The sequence below is a fragment of the Poromitra crassiceps genome (assembly GCF_964638095.1).
Source record: "Poromitra crassiceps genome assembly, chromosome: 25".
NCBI lineage: Eukaryota > Metazoa > Chordata > Actinopteri > Beryciformes > Melamphaidae > Poromitra > Poromitra crassiceps.
The window spans coordinates 14,999,012-15,023,810 of record NC_139649.1 but is presented as its reverse complement, the minus strand read 5'-3'; the positions used below and the strand labels follow the sequence as shown (position 1 = coordinate 15,023,810).

The following is a 24,799-nucleotide window of genomic DNA, read 5'->3' as shown; positions in this document are numbered from 1 at the left end:
TTGTATCAACTGTCCAATAAACTAAACTAAACTAAACTAAACTAAATCTTCAGAATCAGAATCACTTTTATTGCCACAGTATGCAAGATTACATAGGAGGAATTAGTCTTAGGGCTCTATCTTCCCGACTTGCGTTAGCGCCCGTTTTGCGCTGGAATAGCCAGGGCCGGTTCCAGAACAAGATGACTAGGGGTGCATCCTAGATAGGAAGGGGTGCAGATGCCCGGCCAAAGGCCGGGCCCACTCGGGTGGCCGGCCTAAAGCCGGCCGCCCGAAAAATTTGACATGTTATTTTACTAAAAATAATGCATTTGACCATCATTTCAAGTAGAATGATACCACCCAAGCAAGAACATTTCAAGTGTTTCAAGTGCTTTACTGAAATATTTGGACCATATAATGATAATACAATTATCTCAACCTTAAAAGGTTCCATATAGGTGCCAAAAAGCCATAAAATCACATCAAAGAACAAAGAAAGACAACAACTATAATTCAAGTTTAACACATTGACTGCCAGCCCTTTTTTCAATGCTGTAGGTAGGTTCTGCCAGTTTTTTTTTTGAGGATTCTGGCTCATTTTACAAGAGCCGAGCATTCTTTTCTGCTAAGATTTTGTGAACACACAATATCTCAAAACAACTAATAGAATGTGTGCTTTCTCTGTCTAAAAGAGTTAGTTTGTAGAGTTAGTAGTTATGTAAGCATTAGCAGTTGAATACAGCATGGTTTCATCGTCTGAAAAATTATTCAGAGATAAACGGCTTTTTGTGAAATTCGATAGAACAGTCACTTTAACCATTCATTTTTGGCATCAGTAAGACCTAAACAATAGTTTTGAACAGTAATTTCCTCCATAACAGCAGGAAACTCCCCTCTGCTTCCAACTCCTCCCTCCGTGGGCGTTCCTCTTGGCTGCAGCCAGCGGCCGTGTCACAAGCTTGTCACCAGTCTCACTGCTTTGCAGCTGCTGTGCGGCTGTGTCTGTCTGAGCGGCCGCTCTTTGAGGAAGTCTGGTTGGACTCGCTCGCTTCTTGGAGTTTTGGTTGAGAGCTTTGATCAAGCTTTTGCGATTCTGGTCATATTTATGCTGCGTGTTTCAAAGTGTGTTCCATCCGTGATCTATTATGCAAATTTGCAATCCCGCACTGCCAGCAATCAGCGCGAAAACGAAACCGTTTTCGCCAATCCATTTTCATGAGAATGGCTTCGTCACACTGCTTTTTGCTTGCCTTCCTCCTTCCTTGTCGCCACTTAGTGGGTCGGTGGAATGGGTTGTACACGTTGTACACGTCCAATACTTATATAAGAGATGTAAAAGGGTTAGATGCACATCCCACCGTCAAAAAAAAAAAATCGATTTTTTTTTTTGACGTATTAACACATTCACTGCCAGCCTTTTTTTTTTTACTGTAGGTAGCTTTTGCCAGAGGGTTTTTTTGAGGATTCTGGCTCATTTTACAAGAGCCAAGGATAATTTTCTGCTTGGACTTTGTGAACACAAAGTTCACAAAAGTACTAATAGAATGTGTGCTTTCTCTGTCTAAAAGAGTTAGTTTGTAGAGTTAGTAGTTATGTAGATATTAGCCGTTGAGTACAGCATGGTTTCAGCGTCTGAGACAAAAAGCTGAGATAATCGCAGTTTTGTGAAATTCAATATCAAACAGTCACTTTAACCATTTATTTTTGGCATCAGTGAGACATCAGACATAAACAATATAGTTCTGAACAGTAATTTCCTCCATAGCAGCACCCGCACCCCCTCTCCTTACAACTCCTCCCTCCGTGGGCGTGTCTGGTGGATTTCAGCAGCGTTTGTCAGTCACAAGCCAGTCTCTCCTGCCTGTCTGAGCAGTGAGCAGCAGCCTCCCTCTCTGGCGGCCCCTCGTCGGCGAGCGTGGATGTGGCTTAATCCGTTCTTGGATTTTCGGTTGAGAGCTTTGACGAAGCCTTGTGTGACTCTAGGCTTTATGCTGCGCGCTTCAAAGTGTGCTTTCCACCCAGTCCACCTTTGGAACCCCCCACCGCCGTGCGCCCGTGTGAAAGGTTTTCGCCTACAGTATGAGAATGAGGCTCGTTCGCTTCTGGGTCCTCGGTTGAGCTCAGCTGGAATGCGTGCGTTTCTGGCCAAACAACACTCAATAGTCTGAGCACCGTCGCCACTCAGTGGGTCGGCGGAATGGATTGCACACGCCCGGCGGCTCTAACAGTATAATAGAAGATGCAAAAGGGCCAGATCAAGGATCCACCGTCAAAAAAAAAAAATCGATTCTGAAAACGTGTTAACACGTTGTTGGCAGTCAACAGCTGGATTCTGAAAACGTGTTTACACGTTGTTGGCAATGAACGTGTTAATACGTCAATGGCAGTGAACCGCTGGATTTTTTTTGACGTATTAATACGTCAGTGGCAGTGAACGTGTTAAACAGTAAGTGTGCAGCTGTAGCATTTTTTTTTTTTTTTTTTTTAACTTTTCAACTGAGCATGCAGACAATTAAAATAAGGGTGCAATGCATGCTTTTGCACCCCCGTAGAACCGGGCCTGGGAATAGCGCTGCGCAAAGCCCTAATTGTGGGCGTGTCGGGCCGCTGCGCTTCACGTCATCTCAGCGCAAACCCCGATAGGCACCATATGCCTTCCTTCTTCATTAGTAGGTATAGTTGGAGGACGATCGCCCCTAATTAGCCAAGGTGTATTAGCAACAGAGGTGTATTAGCAACAGAGGTGTATTAGCAACAGAGGTGTATTAGCAACAGAGCGTATCTCTTTGCACCGAGTCAATATTTAGTCTCAGCAGCGAGAACAGGAACACAAATGACTCATTCAGTTAGGAAACACTCCTGCCATTACAGTAAGGTCGTTTAAGCAACACATATTAATATACTTCTATTTAAGTAGATTGTTATCCATTTGTTATGTTATGATTCCAGGAGATAGTTTTTTCATGTCTACCTCACATTTTCTGCTACCAATCTCCACCGTAGCTGCCCTGAAAAGATCTCAACTTGACGTTACGTTGTCCACATTGGAAGAAGGAAACTAACACCACCAAACAACAACATTGGCAGAGGAATGCCAGGGGCACACGCTGTGTGCATTTCTCCCAATGTTATGAGTGTGTGTGGGGTATCTTGTGCCCATGCCCTGCCCACTGCCATGACGATCCAACAAGCCAATTTACACAACATGTAGTAGCAGGACAATAATAGTGCACAATATTGTTCACGATCCAATTTTTGCAGCGGTGAAGAAACCTGGTGCGCTTAAAAAATCTAAAGGCTTTACATCTGAAGCGATGTAAAGCCTTAACCATTGCTGCAGAAACGAGAAGAGAAACACCCTCACCCACCCACAAGGGTAACAATGTTGGATGGAAGCGCTGACAAAGAACTGGCTGATTAACTATGTCCATCTGCAAGCTCTGCTCACCGCTTCCCATTCAACTGGCCTTTAGCTGGACACCATTATTACCCCATCAACCTCCCTTTTCCCTCGTCCATCTGCTCCTCTCACTTTAAGCAGGCATCCAAGCTATGCACCCCATCGTGCCCTATGATTATCATCACAATGTATACAGTATGTAAGAAGTCATCTTCTAGCCAGCAGCAGCAGCAGCAGCAGCACATGTTCCAGCAGATGTAACACCTGGCCTTCACAGCGTATAGAAACATGGCTTATTGTTCCTCCCCCACAGACTGCTAGTCTTTTGTCATGAAGGAAGGCACAGTGAGTCAACCACTGAGAAGCACCAGGTTTCCTGTGATCCAACATTCCATAGAACCCGAAGCCATCTTCTGCACAGACTGGCCTTCTTTATCTTCAACAACAGTTGTACGTGTTGTACTATCACACACATACACACACACCACTTTTGAGATGGTACACAAATCTACCTGTAGCAATACCAAATAATAAACTCTGTGGTCGAGGTTCGCAATAGGACTGTTTCTTTTTTTAACCCGCTCCCGCCCACTGCAGCAATATTCCATCACACCTTAGGCTTAGGCGATTTACTTAGGGCCTAAGTGAACTTTAACCTTGCTTGCAAGATGGATAACCTCGCGAGATCAAAAGAGATTCTCTCGACGTATCCATCTTGTCATGCACAGGCAGTTAAGATGATTGGTCGAACCATGCCGGCCCAACCAATCAGCGGCAGCCGTAGGCGGGCTCAGGCTCGTCTGGGCAAGTAGTGGGTACATGGTCTTTGTAGTTCTTTTCACTCGTCAACATGGCTGCCACCGCGGAAGTGACAGGCAGTCTGAATGAAATTGAATGTAACGTTCCCAATTCTATGTATTAAATTCTAAAAAACGACCCTCAACATTTGGGAAGGCTAAGCCACACAACTAGTTTGTTATAATCTAACTAAATGCTTCGAAGGCGACTTTACGACCGTGAGGACTCAATCAATGAATACCACGGAGGCACAGGCATACCATCAGGCACAGGCACCTTCGGCGATCTGATTGGTTGAAGTTAACACCCACCAGCGGTGATAGACAGATGGGTCATCCAATCACCTGCCAAGTAGCTTGGAAAAAGTGCCCGCCTCCGTCAGCGGGTCTGGTTACTGCATTCCCAGATCGACTGGTTTAGTGAAACTATGTGGAGCTATACCGTCCATCTGGCAGCGTCAGGTTAAGTGAACTTGCCTTGAATACTGAAAACTTCATACAGCGTGGGACAATTGCCCAAGAGCCTTGAGGTACTGTAGGAGCCCCGAGAGGTAGGAGCTGGGACATACAACACATGGAAAAATAAAGGTGCACTGCAAACTGGAATCAAAATGTTTCTTTGGAGTGATGCCATAGAAGACCCATTACTGGTTCCACAAAGAACCTTTCAAGAACCTTTTAAATATCCCTAAAACCATATGGGTCTTTACTACTATTACTAAGTTCTTAATCCTTATTGGATAGTGTGTGATCATGCATAAATGTGTAAAATAACCCCTTGTATGTATTGTGCAAATGCAAATGAGGCTATACAGAGCAGATGGACAAAGGAGTGGAGAAATAAGTTCTTTAAAGTGAACATCCAGAAGTTGGATATCCACAATTTCTCCGAAGCAAATGCAACTGCGTGAAAACATTGTGGACTAACCTAAAGACAGTAGAAGGTCATACTAGCAAACATCACACATACATGTCCAAACTACAAAGGGCCATAAGTTGCATAATCTATATTCAGAAACTGACCTGGCAGGCATTATAGAGGAGTTGGTGCTCGAACTTCTTGATGCCCAAAATCTGCTGGAACATCTCATAGAGCTGGTCCTTGCTGAGGATGAGTTCAGAGGCGGCGCTGGCCGTCATCCTCTGCTGGTGCTTCCTAAGATCCTCCTCGCCTCGGTAGATGGTGTCGAACTTGGCCATCCAGGAGCTCAGGACAGTCTCCTTGCTCAAGCCGTCGATCTCGGGCAGGCTGCGCACGCGCTTCTCAATGTGCTTCTTGAAGACCTCGCGTGAATCGCTGGCCGAGCAGCCTCCACTCTGCACCATCCGGCACACGCGGTCGCTTTTCAGGAACACCTGAGGTCAAAAGGTCAATGGATTCAAATATTTGTGTCAAAATAGGAGGAGACAGACAGGATAAAAAAGAACGCTTTCCTGTGACAAGTGATTTAAAAGGCGATACTGAGCTGGGTAGCCTGAGCATATCTGGCACTGGCAGGGCATCCCAAAGCTGCGGAGATCTGACAGCAAAGGGTCGGTCACCTTTAGTTACCAGCTGAGCACCCTGCCAGAGGACCTCAGGCTGTGCCGCAGCTCAGAAGATTGAAAGGTCTGGTATGTAGCTGGGGCCAGACTCGATCTGTCATCTGTGCTGACAGATGGTGAGCGATGTCGTTAGCTGGAAGCTATCAATATGCATTCTGGAAAAGGTATGGAATTTTATCTTCAGATCTGTGTTACAGTACCCAAGTTGTTGAATGTGGGAAATGTGTACGCTTACTGATTTTCTGAAAATCTTTGTCTGTTTTCTTATTTATATCTAAATTGGATCCTAGTCATCTTAATCATCAAATTTCCAGCCATGACCTACAGAGTACCTGGAAACAGGAAACGTAGAATACACCGAGTATTTTATCATTCATGTATAAGGAAATGTATACTTAAGGGAGAGCAGGCCAAGTTGTCACGTGTCACGATCCAAAATTCCAAATCCAAAAATGTTTACTTTCTTAATAAGACATTGAGTTGAATACAATGAAATGCTCTGACATAAAAGCAGTATATACCTGAAACTAACTAATCAAAATCTTACTGCTTTCCTTTAAAAAAAAATCTTATAAAGAATCGAAATAATTATATGTTGTGAGTGAAGTAAAGTATGTTGTCAATACATGAATATGTCAATATGCTATTACAGTACTTCAGAGGAAATTGAATTGTGTGCACAGACACTTGACTTGTCTATGTCCTCCCGAGACCCGACAATGTGACATTATTCTCTGGTCTTCAAGAACCATATATGATATCATGATGAAACCTCCAAACGTCGCAATAGAATCAGTTCAGTTTAAGGGCTTTCCATGGACAATCAGTGTCGTACTGATCAATTCTACAATCAATATCTAATTACGGTAGGCAAACACTGACTGAACCAGATCTCATTTTTAATTAAAACGGCAACGCCCATACTGGCATTGTAGGCTACTACAACCAACATATTGGTGAAACCCTAATGTACCCCCCCCCCCCCCCCCCGATCTCTCACCTCATAGTAGCTCTGGACGGCATTGATGAAGGCCTCATCAGCTACGATCTGAGTTTCTCCATTGAGGAAAGCCTGGAAGCGCTCCTTCACTGTCTGGAGCTGCAGCTTACTGATCTGAGGGAGAGAGGGAGGGAGACAGGTGTCATGAGGTGTTTTATATCTTCACTGTCAGGAGCTGCAGCTTACTGATCTGAGGGAGAGAGGGAGGGAGACAGGTGTCATGAGGTGTATTATATCTTCTTGAGTGTACTGCTCAAACCACATCAATTCCATCACATTGGCATTGAGTTTAAATGACCAAGTAACAGCCGGCATTTTCTGCCACATGCAGAAAATGTTCCAAGCCATGACTCATTGCAAAATGTCCTGTGTAATCTATCAGATGTACGGTAGGAGGGGAAGCAAAATGTCCTGTGTATTCTATCAGATGTACGGTAGGAGGGGATGCAAAATGTCCTGTGGATTCTATCAGATGTACGGTAGGAGGGGAAGCAAAATGTCCTGTGTATTCTATCAGATGTATGGTAGGAGGGGAAGCAAAATGTCATGTGTATTCTATCAGATGTACGGTAGGAGGGGATGCAAAATGTCCTGTGTATTCTATCAGATGTATGGTAGGAGGGGAAGCAAAATGTCATGTGTATTCTATCAGATGTATGGTAGGAGGGGAAGCAAAATGTCCTGTGTATTCTATCAGATGTACGGTAGGAGGGGAAGCAAAATGTCCTGTGTATTCTATCAGATGTACGGTAGGAGGGGATGCAAAATGTCCTGTGTAATCTATCAGATGTACGTAGGAGGGGATGCAAAATGTCCTGTGTAATCTATCAGATGTATGGTAGGAGGGGAAGCAAAATGTCCTGTGTATTCTATCAGATGTATGGTAGGAGGGGATGCAATCGTTGGCAGACAGAAGAGCCATTGGAGGAGGGGAACGAAGGCAATCAATTACTTTTCTACCCTCTCTCTTACATGATCATTCTATAATCACAGAGAGACTGTCGGATAATGCACTAACTTACTGTTTCAAAATTAATTCAACAATGGCTCAGAAATGTCACATAAAACCCACATACATCCCATGTCGTGATCACATTAACAAACAAAGGGGGTAGAACATCTTTTTAGTTGATGATGTGATACTATTGACTATTACTGTAACAATTCATGTTATTATATTGTTACTATTCTTAGCTTTACATTAGTAATCAGCTTTAACATTACCTCATCAGTCATGAAGTAAACAACAGTTAATGTCGTTATTTTTGTACACAATTAATGACAGGTTTTATTTTCAACTCATTTAGAGGGACACACATGATCAGTTGCCCTGACCTTTGCACACGTCATGCCGGCTAAATGGCAAACAAGTAGAAATATATGAACATCACCCGCAGCTCGGCTGCTGCGTGGCCTTGCCTACCCTATTGGCCCGCGCGCAATGTCTCCCTCTCTCTCTCCCTCAGTCTCTCTCCCCCTCTCTCTCCCTCTCCCTCGGTCTCACTCGTGAGCCTCAGACTGATGGCATCATCACTGATGACATCATCACTGATGACATCACTGATGGCATCATTGATGACATTGATCTGTATTCTTTATGTTGTCCACATTGATAAGTCATGGTCAATAATGTAGAACTAATTTTCAATCATGGTCGTGTGACAGCAGAAACACCAGTATGCCCAAATGACCTTCCTGCTCTGCAGGCCCGTAAGACCCTCCCTCCCTGCTAGAAGTCTCCACACCCATTGGCCAGCACCCCTCCGCTGCCCTAGTTACTGTTACCATGGCCACTGCAGCAGAGGAAACACAAAGAGATTACAGCTTCCTTAATGGGGGTCAAAGGTCACCCGTTCAGAACACACATGTCAGTTGCGTGCTGTACTTTTATCTGTCATGATTCTTAATATATCACTAAACAAGGTCAGATGTCGGAAATTGAGTTGTGAGGAGACAGTCTGTCAGTAATGATGGAGCTCTTTGATCCAGTATGTTGATCTTCAACAGAAATATGTATTTTTTAGTAGGAATGCATGTTTACAATCTTACACCCCAGGATGGAAGCTGTTGTTTTTAATTTTGGCAGTCATATTAACAGGCTAGAGCAGCCGCACAGCCCGCCTGAGCCGCGTGGCTCAGACACGGCTCATCTGGAGACTCGGGGAGGCTTAAGGCCATTGCACACCAAGAACGACGTAAATATACAGCACACAATTGTGAGATGAATGCTGACCCAGCTGTCAATCACAGCAGCAGATGTGTACATGTCGCAAGCGAATTTCTGAAAAATCATCCTTGTTTCCAGGAAATAAACGCCACAATATCTATCGCTCAGCATAACTTCGTGTTGGTATGCACGGCTGCATTGACTGTACTTAATAGGCTCGAAAAATATGATTGAGGTGCAAATTAATCGCACGGGGGGAAAATGCCCCTGGCGTGCAAGGGCCAAAAGCTTGCCATCTGGTCATCCGGTAAAAAAGCGGAAAACCCACCCCTCGAACGCTGACTCTCTATGACCTTCCTATCCCTAGCTATGACCCTTTTCCCCTAGGCCCAACCCTCACCATGGTCCTTCCCACCACCCAGAGCCCCGTATCCACTCCCTCTACCCACCCCTCGAACCCTGACTCTCTGCGACCTTCCTATCCCTTTTCCATAGCCTTTCCTTGTTTGGACTAAAAACAGAAGAAGAAATGGGTAGTTAGCATGAGCAGCAGTATAGCCACAATGGCTGATCAGACAGAGAAAAGAGCGCCATCTACAGAAACTCAAACTCTATCAACAGAAAATCCATCACAGTACTAGACATACTGTACTGAATTGACAGGCGCTCCCCAGGAAGTGCAGTGCAGAAGCACCATAGCAATGAGCGCTGACTGAGCACCCAAAGCAAAAGAATGAGGATCTTTCCACATGATCACTTTAAATGGGCACTTGGCAAGATAAGAAAAAACAGGACGGAAAAAAAACACCTGTCTTACGAAATGTTCAAAAATGCAAACAATGATCTCTATCTAGCACTTGGGCTAGATAATAGATATGAGTGGTGGGGGAGATCATAGATATGATTGGTGGGGTAAGTGCTCAGTTCCCTATAGGGCAGCTTTATGATATAAGGTTTCACTCAAACAATCACATCCCAGCTCAAATGAGAAGAATCAATGAAGCAGCTCATTGTGAAATGCTATCTCTATCTCTTGTCTCACACACTACGGTACACACATCTCTATCTCTAGTCTCACACACTACGGTACACACATCAACACTACGGTACACACATCAACACTATGGTACACACATCAACACTACGGTACACACATCAACACTATCGTACACACATCAACACTACGGTACACACATCAACACTATGGTACACACATCAACACTACGGTACACACATCAACACTACGGTACACACACACTACGGTACACACATCGACACTACGGTACACACATCAACACTATGGTACACACACACTACGGTACACACATCAACACTACGGTACACACATCAACACTACGGTACACACACACTACGGTACACACATCGACACTACGGTACACACATCAACACTATGGTACACACACACTACGGTACACACATCAACACTACGGTACACACATCAACACTACAGTACACACACACTACGGTACACACATCGACACTACGGTACACACATCAACACTATGGTACACACACACTACGGTACACACATCAACACTATCGTACACACATCAACACTACGGTACACACATCTCTATCTCTTGTCTCACACACACTACAGTACACACATCTCTATCTCTTGTCTCACACACACTACAGTACACACATCTCTATCTCTTGTCTCACACACACTACAGTACACACATCTCTATCTCTTGTCTCACACACACTACAGTACACACATCTCTATCTCTTGTCTCACACACACTACAGTACACACATCTCTATCTCTTGTCTCACACACACTACAGTACACACATCTCTATCTCTTGTCTCACACACACTACAGTACACACATCTCTATCTCTTGTCTCACACACACTACAGTACACACATCTCTATCTCTTGTCTCACACACACTACAGTACACACATCTCTATCTCTTGTCTCACACACACTACGGTACACACATCTCTATCTCTTGTCTCACACACACTACAGTACACACATCTCTATCTCTTGTCTCACACACACTACAGTACACACATCTCTATCTCTAGTCTCACACACACTACAGTACACACATCTCTATCTCTTGTCTCACACACACTACGGTACACACATCTCTATCTCTTGTCTCACACACACTACAGTACACACATCTCTATCTCTTGTCTCACACACACTACAGTATAGGGATGCACGATATATCGGCAATCATATCGGTATCGGCCAGTATCGGCCGATTTTTTAACATATTGGTCATATCGGTATCGGTCAGATGTTGCAATGTTAATATCGGTTATCATTATCAGCCAAATTCTTCACATTGATATGAAATAATGCAGTTAATCTATGATTTATGGGCTTTTCCAAAGGCTTTGCAAATAAAGAAATGCATAACTTTTTCAAATTCAGTGTTAACATGTGTTTTTCAGTATGTACAAAATGTGATGATCATAAAAATGTGGTTTTATACAGATCATATCGACATCGGTAAATATCGGTTATCGGCCATAACAGCAATGTTAATATCGGTTATCGGCATCGGCCAAAATTTTCATATCGGTGCATCCCTACTACAGTACACACATCTCTATCTCTATCTCTAGTCTCACACACTACAGTACACACATCTCTATCTCTCGTCTCACACACACTACAGTACACACATCAATGTCATCATCTCTGGCACTAAACAGCAGATTCCCTTCAAGACAAGTGTTTCTCTTTGGCAGCTGGCCAGAGCGCAGCACTGACACCAATGTTTCTCTTTCCACAAGCCAATACAGTGTGTGTATGTGCATGCTTCCAGTCACAATACATTGTGTGTGTGTGTGTGTGTGTGTGTGTGTGTGTGTGTGTGTGTGTATGTGTGCATGGGTCCAGTCACAATACAGTGTGTGTATGTGTGTGTGTGTGTGTGTGTGTGTGTGTGTGTGTGTGTGTGTGTGTGTGTGTGTGTGTGTGTGTGTGTGTGTGTGTGTGTGTGTGTGTGTATGTGTGCATGGGTCCAGTCACAATACAGTGTGTGTATGTGTGCATGCTTCCTAGCCTGGGTAAACCCAGCCCCCAGTGACCTGCTCTCAGGCTTACCCTGCTTACGAGTCACAAGTAGTGACTGAGAGCAGGTCTGAGAGCAGGTCACGTGGCGGCTGGGTTTACCCAGGCTACATGCTTCCAGTCACAATACAGTGTGTCTGTGTGTGTGTGTGTGTGTGTGTGTGTGTGTGTGTGTGTATGTGTGTATGGTTCCAGTCACAATACAGTGTGTGTATGTGTGTATGGTTCCAGTCACAATACAGTGTGTGTATGTGTGTATGGTCCCAGTCACAATACAGTGTGTGTATGTGTGTATGGTCCCAGTCACAATACAGTGTGTGTATGTGTGCAATGTGCATGTTTCATACAGTGTGTGTATGTGTGCATGGTCCCAGTCACATGGGCAAACGTTTCCATGTAGGGAACTATGAGTATTGGTGAATGTGTAACAATTCACAACAACACATATCCAAACCAGAAATATCACACACGCATTTTTAGTTAGTTAACGCTAATGTTTCCATTTCGGTAGGCAGCTAGCGTAGGGTGACCAGACGTCCCCGATTTTCGGGGACGATTTCGGTGCTCTGTCCCCGGCTGGAGCTGTCCCCGAAAATGTCCCCGATTTTGGCCACAAAGTCAAATAATAATACTGGCAAGAAACTTCGATAACAGAGCATTTGCGGCACCACAAAAGCCTGTCGTTGTGCACGTTGTGCAAAGTGCTGCCTGTGTGTGACAGAGTAGATCACAGAGTAGATGTTCTCCCTCTGCCCGTGCGTGGTTTTCCCAGGACCCAGCCGCCCGCAACCGAAGCCCCAGAGGTGGCGAACGAGAGGCGGCGTCTGCTTGCTGCTTTTGCTACCGTCCTTGTTTACCGGACCCCATTCAGCGGGTTATCCATCCCAGTTGTTTTGAATAGTTAAAAGTACAGTAAAACTATCTGGTAAGTAAGTGCAGTAACTAACTCAAAACGTTTTTGCAGAGAAGTCAGTAACGTTTTTATTTACACCAAACTCCATTGAAAAAAATGTCAATTTTTAACATGATTGGTGATGGATCATTGTTATCTAGTCATTAGCCTACTGTTCCCTAAATTGGCCTTCAGCCATCAAAACTTTGATAACCCCTGGTTTAAATTAACACAATAGGTCATATTTATCTCTAGATTACAATTTTAATCATTAAAATTGCCTTTTAGTATTAACACATTAAGTGCCATAGACGACCTAACTCGTCTTACATAATCCAGCGCTTAAGTGCCAAGGACGGACTAACTCGTCTTACATAAAGATTTTTTTTTTTTGACGGTGGGACATCAATCAACCCCTTTTACATCTTTGAGATAACTATTTGGAGCAAGAGCATGTGTGTAATCTATTTTACCGACCACTAAGTGGCGACAGAGACCGAGAGAAGCCACAGCCATGGGACCCAAAAGCCACGGGACCAAAAGCAGCCGCCTCTTCGATGGCGATTTTACAGTCAGAAGCCCGAGACACACACACAGAACGGACAGAGATCCCTTCCCCCCAGAGCCGCGCAGCAACGCGCGAACACACACACACACACACACACACACACACACACACACACACACACACCGCGGTAGCAAGCCATTCAAGGAAATGGCGACGCGATTTTACAGTAATCCATTCAAGACTTGTCTTGCCTGAGAGCGGCCGCGCACCGGCAGCAGCACACAGAGAGCGGAGAGCGATTTGCAAAATAGATCATAGGTGAAACACACTTTGAAACACCTCAGAAAGGCCAGAATCAACATCTGCCCATCGCCCACGCATTCCCCGGCCCATCTTGACTCGCACAAGGAGCGTCCGCACGCAGGCAAGCAGGCAGGCAGGCACACAGGCAGGCAGCAGCAAAAGCGCTTCTGACACGCCCGCTGTACAGCCAGGAGGAAGGAGGAGAAGACACACGGAGGGAGGAGTTTGAATGAGAGGGGTGTTTCCTGTTGTTATGGAGGAAATTACTGTTCAAAACTATTGTTTAGAATGTCTGACGGTCTTACTGATGCCAAAAATGAATGGTTAAAGTGACTGTTTCACAAAAAGCCATTTATCTCTGAATAAATTTCCAGACGCTGAAACCATGCTGTACTCAACGGCTAATATCTACATAACTACTAACTCTGCAAACTAACTCTTTTAGACAGAGAAAGCACACATTCTATTAGTTATTTTTAGATAATTGCTGTTCATGAATTCTTAACAGAAAAGAATCCTCGGCTGTTCTAAAATGAGCCAGAATCGTCAAAAACACCCCTGGCACAACTTACCTACAGGAATGAAAACATGGCTGGCATTCAATGTGTTAACATGATTTTTTTAATTATTTTGTCAGCATTTAATATTAAATTAGCAGTTAATATGGTCATGTGGCCATTGAATACTTGAAACTGGTGAGCGACACCCTAAACTCAAGGAAAGTGTTTACTGAGGTAATAAATCACTACTGTAATGTTTTTGTTTTGTGGAAATAAATTATCCACCAGTTGGTGAGGTCAAAGAGAGAAGTTGTCCCTCTCTATGTTCCTGCACTCTACACAATACACCAGTAGCCTATTTCCCATACCTAGGCTGTCTAATTTGTGGTAAAATGTGCCAGATAACTAGTAACCATTGTAAACTGCTTCTTTTTCAATTGTTTCAAAATCACAAAGTTCTTCATAGATCTAGCCTCTTACTTTTGCTCTCAAAGTGCACCAGATTTATGCATTTTACTGTAAAATGTACACAATTTTCTAAAAGACGGGGGGGCACAGCCCCCTCTGGGCCCCCCTAGCAGACCACAAAATGTCCCCGATTTTCATTTGGGAAATCTGGTCACCTTAGCGAACATTGTTAGCTAGCAAATAGTCTCGCGGTGCCAGCCGTAGATGATACCTCCGTCGCTGGAAGCTTGATGACGTCGACGGTGGATCTGACTACGTGAGACTAGCTAGCAAACGGCTAGCTGTCATATTCTGATGACGTGGTGCAGAGCTCTCGTTTGCGAGGCTAGGAGGCTAGCTAGCTACCATTTGTTTTCTCAGTTTTCAGTTTTCTCAAAACTGTGGTATATTAGCGTGGTATACGCTAAATATACCACAGCTGTGAGCCAATCAGATTGCTTGATTTGAGAGAGCCGTTTTATAATAACTTATTATGTTGTTCCCCACAGGGTGGACACGCCTCCCGGGGCCCCCACTGCCGTTCTGCTTCACTTGTGCAATGTGCTGTTGAGAGCATGGACTGTATAAAGGAGGCATGTGTTGGCATGTAGCGCTCTGTTGACTGTGTACCTCTGGAGAGAAGATGACAGAAAAACAGAAAGGAGGAGAGGAAGAGGAAAGACAGGAGCTATCCTGCCATCAATCTGAGAACCCAGAGTCTATTTTTATTTGAAAAATAGACTCTGGGACGGCCCTACCGTTTTAGAAGCTAATATGATGAAGCCTATTGCACTCTAACTGAAAAAGACTGCTTTCTTATCTAAGATGCATTCAGCTAACATGCTTTCTTAGCTAAGATGCATTTTTAGCTAACATGCTTTCTTAGCTAAGATGCATTCTTAGCTAACATGCTTTCTTAGCTAAGATGCATTTTTAGCTAACATGCTTTCTTAGCTAAGATGCATTCTTAGCTAACATGCTTTTTTAGCTAAGATGCATTCTTAGCTAACATGCTTTCTTAGCTAAGATGCATTCTTAGCTAACATGCTTTCTTAGCTAAGATGCATTCTTAGCTAACATGCTTTCTTAGCTAAGATGCATTCTTAGCTAACATGCTTTCTTAGCTGAGATGCTCACTTAAGCCCGGATAGTGTAGTGTGAAAAGCCCTTTCTTCTTTGCCATTCAAGTTAGCCAGTTAGCTCATTTGAGCTCTGAAAAAACCTCATAAAAAATGCTGCCTCCATGAAATGCGTGTACAACTGCAACTACAAACAGCTAGACCAGGGCTGTCAAACTCATTTGAGTTCACAGACCACATTCAACCCAATTTTGCCAAAACCTCAACATTTTCCCCATTTCTTTTAGTGTGAAGAATTACAGATCCATTATAACATGTTTTCACACTGGGGTTATCTCAGCTACCATTAGGCATGGGTCGATTTCCGGTTTTACCGGTTCGGTTCGGTATACGAGCCCAAACCGGTTTGATCACGTGCAAACCGAAAAAACCTAAAAAAAAAAAAAAATTTTTTTTTTTTTTTTTTAGTTTTTTTTTTTTTTTTTTTTGCCAGTTTATTCTGATTGCACTATTGTTCGTATTAGCCTCTTCTCAAGTTGCACTAGTAGGCAAAAGTCTTATTTTGTTTATTATGTTGATGTTTGAAGAAAAGTTAAGCTGAATAGTTATGAGAAATAAAAACAGTGTGTTGTTACAGTTAAAAGGTTCTGCTTATTTGTATTCAGTGTTCGTGCTGGTTGGCAGCATACCAGCTTAGAGGTGCATTATCGCCACCAACTGCAGCCGCTTTGATACGTTTTTTTGGGGAATATCGAACCGGTTTCAAAATGTTCAAACCGACCCATGCCTAGGCCCTATATTGTGTGAATTTGTGAGTTTTGAAGTTTAGAAGGCAGCTCAGCTGTAAGCCAATCCATTCTGATTGCACTGCTTGTGTTTTTATTAGCCTTTTTCTCAAGTTGCACTATAGGCAAAAGTCTTATTTCATTTATTATTTTGATGTTTAGAAGAAAAGTTGAGCTGAATAGTTATGAGAAATAAATACAGGGTGTGTTTGTTACACAGGTGTCCTGCTTCTTTTTATTCAGTATCATTGCTGGTTGACAATACCAGCTTAGAGGTGTATTATCGCTATCAGGTGGACTGAAGTTGCACTACAGACAGTTATGGGCCACACTCAGGAGCCCTGCTTGAAAAAAAAAAAAAAAAAAAAAAAAAAAAATTTTTTTTTTTTTTAATTACAAAAAAAATCGGTATACCGGTTCGATCCGGTTTAGACGGCAATATCGAACCGGTTTTAAAATTTTCAAACCGACCCAGCCCTAGCTACCATCAAACAAATGATCACATCTACTGTCTGTGTAACTGTGCACTTTTTTACCCTTTGCAAAGTGGGCCGGATTGGACCCTTTGGTTCTGGCCCCCGGGCTGCATGTTTGACACCCCTGTGCTATATGAACACAGAGCGAGAGAGAGAGAGAGAGAGAGAGAGAGAGAGAGAGAGAGAGAGAGAGAGAGAGAGAGAGGTAGAGAGAGAGGTAGAGAGAGAGAGAGGTAGAGAGAGAGGTAGAGAGAGAGAGAGGTAGAGAGAGAGAGAGAGAGAGGTAGAGAGAGAGAGAGAGAGAGAGAGAGAGGTAGAGAGAGAGGTAGAGAGAGAGGTAGAGAGAGAGGTAGAGAGAGAGAGAGAGAGAGAGGTAGAGAGAGAGAGAGCAAGAGAGAGAGAGAGAGGTAGAGAGAGAGAGAGAGGGGTAGAGAGAGAGAGAGAGCGAGAGAGAGAGAGAGAGAGAGGTAGAGAGAGAGAGGGGTAGAGAGAGAGGTAGAGAGAGAGAGAGAGAGAGAGAGAGAGAGAGAGAGAGCGAGCGAGAGGTAGAGAGAGAGAGAGAGGTAGAGAGAGAGAGAGAGAGCGAGAGAGAGAGGTAGAGAGAGAGAGAGAGGTAGAGAGAGAGAGAGAGAGAGAGAGAGAGGTAGAGAGAGAGAGAGAGAGAGAGGTAGAGAGAGAGAGAGAGGTAGAGAGAGAGAGAGAGAGAGAGAGGTAGAGAGAGAGAGAGAGAGGTAGAGAGAGAGAGAGAGAGAGCGAGAGCGAGAGACATAAAGCAGTGGAGTGTGTCAGCTGATGTCTGCTGTTAGTGTCGTCCAACTACACCAGTCAATATGGCTGCCATCTGGGAGCTCGCAAACTGGGATATAGCACTGCTGTGTGTGTGTGTGTGTGTGTGTGTGTGTGTGTGTGTGTGTGTGTGTGTGCGTATGTGTGTGTGTGCGCATGTGTGTGTGTGTGTGTGTGTGTGTGTGTGTGTGCGTGCGTGCGTGTGTGTGTGAGTGTGTGCGTGTGTGTGTGTGTGCGTGCGTGTCTGTGCGCGTGTGTGCGTGCATTTGTGCGTGCGTGTGTGTGCGTGCGTGCGTGTGTTTGTGTGTGTGTGTGTGTGTGTGTGTGCATGTGTGTGTGTGTGTGTGTGTTAATGTATAAGCAGATGTTTGCCTCATTGCATATTCATGTGTGTTTTCTACCATGGACCCGTGCCTCTCCCAGTGCTATTTACTAGTAACCTGCTGCTAGCGCCAGTATAGCTGTGGGCTCTAGCTGGATCTAGCTTACTAGCTGGAGAGATCAGAGCGTGAGGCAGTGAGTATTTTAGAAGAACATTTTCACTTGTCAGATAACTCTTTGCCAATATACAGTATCTGTCCAATATTTGCATATTATTACAAAAAATCTGATCAGCCACCTACGATATGATAAAGGTTCCTCAGCCAGTTTTTATTTATTTATTTATTTATTTATTTATTTATTTATTTATTTATTTATTTATTTATTTATTATATTAGATGGCATTGAGAAATCACACTATGGTGTGGGAGGATTTAAACAGTCCTGTAAAACCTGCTGTTCTTGTCTGTTTTTTCCCCTCATATGTGCCTGTTGGACTTTTCGGGTGACTTGCTCCATGATCCTGGCTGTGCCTAAAGTGCGACGAGGACTCAGGCACAGGGGGAGGGTCAGTGCCATTTGGATGTCACGGATTACAGCGATTTGCATTTGCACCACCCCGCCTCCTCAGACCAGGTCAGCGGCGCACAGGGCAAAACTTGGTCTTCATCAAGCATTGCACACATGAACAGATCCCAGATCCCGTCCACACAGATTATTCATCTGCTAAATATTGCAAAGCAACCCCCCCCCCCCACCCCCAAAATAAATAATGATAATAACAATAAGGAATTTCATCCCAAATTCTCCTATACAGTGAATTTCAATGTTTGATTGCCTTTTTCCAAGCCGTTGCATCTATAACCACCACAACCAGATGGGCTAAATTGCTTTGTCCTCCCAGGAGGGTTGTGGCACTTGATGAGGCAGGAGATGGATAGCTCTTCCCTGGTGTTCCTGCCATCCAGAGCTCCTGCAGGACCAGTGAAGTCAAGCCATTATCATGCAAGCCTGTTCCACCACCTTCATGTAGACTCTTTACAATGTATTTTTCCTTTCTCTCTGTGCCTCAGTCTGAACCATGATCTTTTCACAGAGCTTCATTAACCAGCTATCCTCTGAGTATCTTCTGCAACAATATCTCTGCACCCGGGGTTTTAGTTCACAGAGTCTATGGTAGGGCCATATGATTTCCGCAAAATGGAAAAAACTGACCAAATCATGGAATTTGGTAAAAAAAATCTACAGTTCGGCTCCAACCGCAGTATCACCCCGCTCCCTGATGCTGACTCCGCTCCCTGTGCTGACTCCGCCCACTGTTAGCCTGCAGTCTGCAAATCTTTAACAAGGAAATGGCCGATCTCTAACAAGGAAATGTCCGATTTCGTAGTAACGTTTGATTTACTGGGTGGATTGAGTTTTGAGCAGTGGTTAGATGAAGATGAAGGTGAAGTGAACAAAGAACGACATGGTGAAATTGGGGAGAGAGAACTGGCTGAGCTTGAGTTGTCACGAGTTCGGACTAGCGGGAGGTCGGACTAGCGGGAGGTCGGACTAGCGCCCGGACCCCGAACCTGGGACTGTCAAACAAACAAACGCCCTCTGCCGTCACCAGATATCAACACACCACCACCAAAACGGGCTGCTTTAGATAACTGTTTAAATAACTGTACTTTTACAGGCAATGTATCAATAACTGTGAATCCCGTTAAGGAATAGGTTACCGTGTTTTTTGGCTCAAAGGCAACTAAATGTTTAGTGCAATCATTGATCTTGTGTATGGAACTATATTCTGTGGCGGAAGGATAAATGTATTCTGAAACCAGTAATGATTATAAATAAATTAATTGGATGTTACAATTGTGTATTTTTTATATTATTTGGTAGCCACTCGAGGTCGGGGATTGTGGCCACATTTACCACTGGTACAGGGTTTATAGCACTCGGCTTCGCCTCGTGCCACAACCCTGTACCAGTGGTAAATGTGGCCACAACCCCCTCCCTCTCGTGGTAAATTTGTTAAATAATCAACTGTAATAATTTTCCATAATTTGTTAAAAAGTAAATTGCTAAAAAGTAGGCCTAATTATCCAAATCAAAAGTAGACCTAATTATTGTAGTAACCTAAATGATTTAATAATTGTAAAATACACCTAGAGAAATAATTCTGTTTTGAGAGGGGGGTGGGTCTTACGTGGGACTCTTACGTCACCTCACAACTTGGTCTTCACTTTGAGAAACATGTGGAAGAGGCTGTCTGAGAGAGCCAAGTTATAAAAAATACAAAAGTATATCGATCCTAACCCCTGAATTAAAATTAAAATGGCCCTAGTCTATCGTACCATCGTTGCCGGGCTTGTTGGAGTAAGAAAGAAAGAAAGAAAGAAGTTGCTAATAAATAACTTTAATTTACCAATCATTCTGTCTTGTGCTGCTGCGCCCAGCCATCACAGCGCTCCACAGCGCCTTCAAACCCTGCCGTCGAGAAGCAATGAAGCCTTCTGCTCTGGTCGGCTTTGAAATGTTTCTGTTTTAAAGCTTTTAATTTGGAGAATAATGACAATTATGTCCATTGAGTCACACAAGGTGAACGGAGAGCAGTGCAGCAGTTTCCCCCAGGATGGGTGTGGCCTATTTCATGCACTGTCTCTATAACAGGAAATGAGCGCAGGCTGTCTGGCAAGGACATAACATCAAATGGATGGCTAATCCCAGATTACACATAGCAAACCAACAAGGATTGAGAAAATGTTCATCAGGGCAAGAGCTTGTATTCACACACATGCACACACACACAAAGATATGGACGCCGACACACACACAAACACACGCACGCACGCACGCACGCACACACGCACGCACGCACGCACACACGCACGCACGCACACACGCACGCGCACACACACACACACACACACACACACACACACACACACAAACACACACACACACACACACACACACACATACACACACACACACACACACACACACACACACAAGGCTTTCACATGAATACAGGGCAGTGTCAAAAGTTCAGACACACACACATGAATTCACACACACAACTGAGTCTCCTCCGCCATGCTAACGTACACGGTTCTGCAAACATGCTTCCAAAAGCCAAAACGACAAAAAACGGAAAGGACAGAACATGACCAGGATGTTGAACATCCAGAGCGTTCAAACACGTCAAAAAGCTCTTTGTGAAGTGAGGACTGGGACGTGGAAGAGAAGGACCCTGCGTTCAGATAGCATCAGAACACATCACACTCGTTAATGGCACTAGAAATAAATTAACTTCTTTTGATTGATTATTTATTTATTTATATTTGATGTCTATTTTGACGAGTTGCTAATGTTGCAGACAGTCTGTGAAGCTTTAGATTTAAATTGTAGATTTCACTAATCTACTGTCGGATCAGGGATTACTCCAAGGAACCATCATCAGTAAACAGAGTCGCAGATAGCACGGAAATGTGCCTCTGTGTCAGTCAGTCTTATGCTTTCTAGACTTGCCACCATCAGTCTAAGATTCTTAACCCAAAGCAGTTTTAACAGGAGATCTATTTCTATAGGAGGAGCGTGTTCCTTGAGTTGTTCTGTTTCTTTCAACGTTATCATGGGAGCTATTTCAAAGTCATGTGTGAGCTTTCTGTTGTGTCATTTTGTATCTGCAAAGGTAATTGCCAAATGTTTTCTAGGAAGGATGCAAAATGGCTGCCTCCAAATGGCTGCAGGTGAGGTCTGTGCCGTCACTGTGCAATATTGTCTGTGAGTCCAAGTTAAAGGAACACTCCGCCCATTTTCAACCAGCTTTGTATCATTAGAACATCAGTAGTATATCAGAAAACTGTAAACGGTTTTGAAGTCTGTCATTTAATTTGACAGTTATTGAGTGTTAAAGTGTGGACCAGTGACATCACTGGTCCACACTAACTCAAATTAAAAACTCATTAACTCAAATCAACTCTCAATAACTGTCAAACTATTCATCATTCATCTAGTTTGACAGTTATTGAGAGTTGATTTGAGTTAATGAGTTATTAATTTGAGTTAGTGTGTTAAAGTGTGGACCAGTGATGTCACTGGTCCACACTTTAACACTCAATAACTGTCAAATTAAATGACAGACTTCAAAATCGTTTACAGTTTTCTGATATACTACTGATGTTCTAATGATACAAAGCTGGTTGAAAATGGGTGGAGTGTTCCTTTAAGTGAGACAAATTATATAGGTCCAAAATTGACAAATGTATCCTTTAAAGGGACAATTCACCCCAAAATCAAAAATACATAGTTTTCATCTAACATGTAGTGCTATCATTCCTATCAGTGTGAACAGCAAAACGTTTTTTTTTTTAATTCCGCTTGGCCCCCGAGGCATGCAACATGTACTTGTATTTGAACAGAAATCAGAGTTTGTCAACATTGCCAGGACAATAAGTGAATCTTACGTCATTCACCCGAGACAATGGTCATGATTTTGTTAGTTTGGCTGAGCATGGAGGACAACATTATAGAACAATGGACAAAAAAACAAAACGACTTGATTGCTATGAAGGGATATGCCTCAATTCAGTCAGAAAATGAAGGCACATATCCAAAACAATACGTGCTCAAAACAATAACCAGATCTGATTGTTTTGTACATTCTGCGCACGTGTTTCTTTTCAACATCGCCGTCAAGTTTTGAGCTTAAACGCCTGAATGTGACCAAAATGTCTCTGGACCAAAGCCACCAAGGTGAATTCCTATACATTTACTGCGGGTGGCGTTGAAGGCGATATTGATTTGGAAGAAAGGCAGAATGAAAACCGCTGAGAATTGAGGGAAAAATCAGTGTTGAGCAGCGGAGGAGGACAGCCTGTTGGATTGGATTCATCAGAGCCCTTTTTGGTGGAGAAGACAAGCAGACAGATGGCCTGATTGTGTTCGTGTGTTGAGCGCCTCACCTGGGCACACTTATCCCCCCAGGCTCACCTGGGCACACTTATCCCCCCAGGCCTGATTAGCACCGAAAAGGAGCGCGAATAAAAGACAAAAGAAAAAAGAAAGTGTTCTGCCATCATGCCAGGCGCATGATGGCAGAACACTTTCTTTTTTCTGTTGGATTGGATTCATCAGAGCCCTTTTTGGTGGAGAAGACAAGCAGACAGATGGCCTGATTGTGTTCGTGTGTTGAGCGCCTCACCTGGGCACACTTATCCCCCCAGGCTCACCTGGGCACACTTATCCCCCCAGGCCTGATTAGCACCGAAAAGGAGCGCGAATAAAAGACAAAAGAAAAAAGAAAGTGTTCTGCCATCATGCGCCTGTGTCCTACATAATTAGTATTATTGTAAAGCACTCAATAGACAATCAGCACCACTGAGCCGTCTGAATTGTTTTTGATGTTGACGCTCATGTATCATTATTAGACGAGATGTTCGACAAAATGTGAAATATGAGAGTAGCTGAACAACACGGCTCTGCTGGAGCTAATTATGAAATATTGGAAGGCTGCTACCGCTCTTTTGTCCAAGCAGTGGCTGAGAACTGACCTGGCTTTAAACTGCCTTGTGTATAGGATCCGTCATTAGGGTACGGTATGTGTCACGTATGTTTCAGAAAAGCTCATCCCAAAACAGAATTCACATTTATTCCTAATAAGACCAACCAGTCTGTCCAAAAGCTAGAAACCCCACAACAAAGAGTAACATCTGCAAAGACATCTAGAGATACAACTCATCTGGGCTCCCTTGGACTGCATCTACCAGTTCACAATCCTAGGAATAACATTAGTGAATCCTGTTTTAGGATGGACTTCTCGTTACGGCACAAAACATAAGAGATGTCCTACTATCCTTTTCACCCATCACCACTGGACTGCTGTTACAAACCTGATTCCTAGAGTTAAAGCGGCAATAAGCGATTTTCCGAGCAGTAGCGGGTGAGAGCACATTAAGTAGCCAATATAAAGCACATCAAAGCTACTGCACTACGGAGGCACCAAGGGACAAACCTAGTGCAGGACCACGCATAATAAACCTAGTGCAGGACCGCACATAATAAACCTAGTGCAGGACCACGCATAATAAACCTAGTGCAGGACCGCGCATAATAAACCTAGTGCAGGACCGCGCATAATAAACCTAGTGCAGGACTGTGCATAATAAACCTAGTGCAGGACCGTGCAGGACCGCGCATAATAAACCTAGTGCAGGACCGCGCAGGACCGCGCATAATAAACCTAGTGCAGGACCGCGCAGGACCGCGCATAATAAACCTAGTGCAGGACCGTGCAGGACCGCGCATAATAAACCTAGTGCAGGACCGCGCATAATAAACCTAGTGCAGGACCGCGCATAATAAACCTAGTGCAGGACTGTGCATAATAAACCTAGTGCAGGACCGTGCAGGACCGCGCATAATAAACCTAGTGCAGGACCGTGCATAATAAACCTAGTGCAGGACCGTGCATAATAAACCTAGTGCAGGACCGTGCATAATAAACCTAGTGCAGGACTGTGCATAATAAACCTAGTGCAGGACTGTGCATAATAAACCTAGTGCAGGACCGTGCATAATAAACCTAGTGCAGGACCGTGCATAATAAACCTAGTGCAGGACCGTGCATAATAAACCTAGTGCAGGAGCACGCATAATAAACCTAGTGCAGGACCGTGCATAATAAACCTAGTGCAGGACCGTGCATAATAAACCTAGTGCAGGACCGTGCATAATAAACCTAGTGCAGGACCGCGCA

General features: G+C 43.9%; 1 protein-coding gene across 10 annotated transcripts in view; it reads right to left on the bottom strand.

Moving 5' to 3' along the window:
* Positions 1–24,799, bottom strand: part of LOC310798074 (calcium-dependent secretion activator 1) — a gene marked incomplete at both ends in the record, with an annotated part of 159,682 nt that overhangs the window by 125,390 nt on the left and 9,493 nt on the right. For all 10 annotated transcript variants that reach the window (XM_083660564.1, XM_083660559.1, XM_083660561.1 and 7 more), the window contains 2 exons: positions 5,203–5,535; positions 6,725–6,838. In XM_083660564.1, the coding sequence (XP_083516690.1) occupies positions 5,203–5,535; positions 6,725–6,838 (447 nt within the window). The remainder of the gene's footprint in view (positions 1–5,202; positions 5,536–6,724; positions 6,839–24,799) is intronic.